This window comes from Corvus brachyrhynchos, unplaced genomic scaffold (genome assembly GCF_000691975.1).
Source record: "Corvus brachyrhynchos isolate BGI_N302 unplaced genomic scaffold, ASM69197v1 scaffold58, whole genome shotgun sequence".
NCBI lineage: Eukaryota > Metazoa > Chordata > Aves > Passeriformes > Corvidae > Corvus > Corvus brachyrhynchos.
Genome location: NW_008239539.1, coordinates 479,640 through 480,845, shown reverse-complemented (window position 1 = coordinate 480,845; position 1,206 = coordinate 479,640). Strand labels below are relative to the sequence as shown.

Sequence of the window (1,206 nt, the reverse complement as noted above, 5' to 3'; positions counted from 1 at the left end):
GGTGGGTATTCGACAATTTTAAGTTGTGAAGCTGATAGCGATGGTTTACTTTGTACTTCAGATCTTCTAGAGATCGATCTTCAAGAGAAAAGTCCCGAGACAGAGAGAGGAAAGAGAAGAGCTCTTCTGAGAGGCGGCATGAGAGCACAAATGGCAAATCTCGTTCCAAGAGGTCAGAAGAGAGAGAAGCTGGCGAGATCTGAACTCAAACGATCTGTGTTGCACTGTAAATAGTCTGATAAACATTCTACACAAAGCCTAAATTTCCCATTTATATTTACTGAATACAACTCATCTTTTGTAGTTTGGGATTTTTATTGTTTGGCAGATAGCTGTGAGTTTGTAGAGACACAGAGTTACGTACTGTTTAACAGGATTTTGTTTTAGTAGGAATAAATAAATCTGGATGGATGGTTTTCAGTCCAGGCCAGTGTGGACACCCTGTGTTTGTCCTGACGCAGCGAGCGCAGTGGTCGGGGCCATGCTGTGCCTGGAGCCCTGAGCTGCCCTGACCTTTGTAACGCTTCAGCCCTTTCCAAAAGACCCACCTGACCCTCTGTGAGCACACCAGTAGCACTGGTTCTCAATTATATTTTTTCTTTCTGTTTATATATGTTAAAAGAAAATTCAGATTTTTTTTTTCTTCCTTTTAGTACTTAGCCACCTCATTTTTATGTCTCCAGCACTTGAGAGTTGCCTCACTTGTCCAGCTAAGGCAAAACAGACAAAATTTGGCCCTGATCTCTTCTGAAAAAGCTGTTCATCATTGAGGATGACGAAGTGAGCTGAAACATGTTTCTAAGCTGGGCTCAAGTCTGGTTTTAGTACCTTTACAGTTCAGATAGTTGGTGTGAAAAAGCAGTGGGAAATGTGGCTGGTTTCTTCTCTAGAGAAGCACAGCCACAGCTCGTCTGCATATTTACTGTGCACACTGCAGTCAGAGCTTCCCCGTGGGGCTTTCTGACCTGCAGACAAAAGTGTTGGTGTGTTTTCCAAGGCCAGTCAGGCAGAATGTGCCGAGGGGCAGAGGTGACTCGGGATGGAGCCCGTGCCAGTCTGTGCCACTCCTGGGAGCGAGGCCCCAGCCGCGTCCCCACACGTGTGGGAGGCCTGTGCCTGTTGTCACTCGCTGCTTCGTACCTCGGTTTGTGTCCCAGGAGGGCAGCAAGGCGCCTGGCTGGGCCAGCCCCAGCCGCGACCGCCCAG

At 47.7% G+C, this 1,206-nt stretch overlaps 1 protein-coding gene across 1 annotated transcript in view; it reads left to right on the top strand.

Moving 5' to 3' along the window:
- Positions 1–437, top strand: part of LUC7L (LUC7 like) — a 22,141-nt gene extending 21,704 nt beyond the window's left edge. The window contains exon 11 of the mRNA XM_017741227.1: positions 62–437. Within this exon, the coding sequence (XP_017596716.1) occupies positions 62–203 (142 nt within the window). The 3' untranslated portion in view covers positions 204–437. The remainder of the gene's footprint in view (positions 1–61) is intronic.
- The last annotated feature ends 769 nt before the right edge of the window (positions 438–1,206 follow it).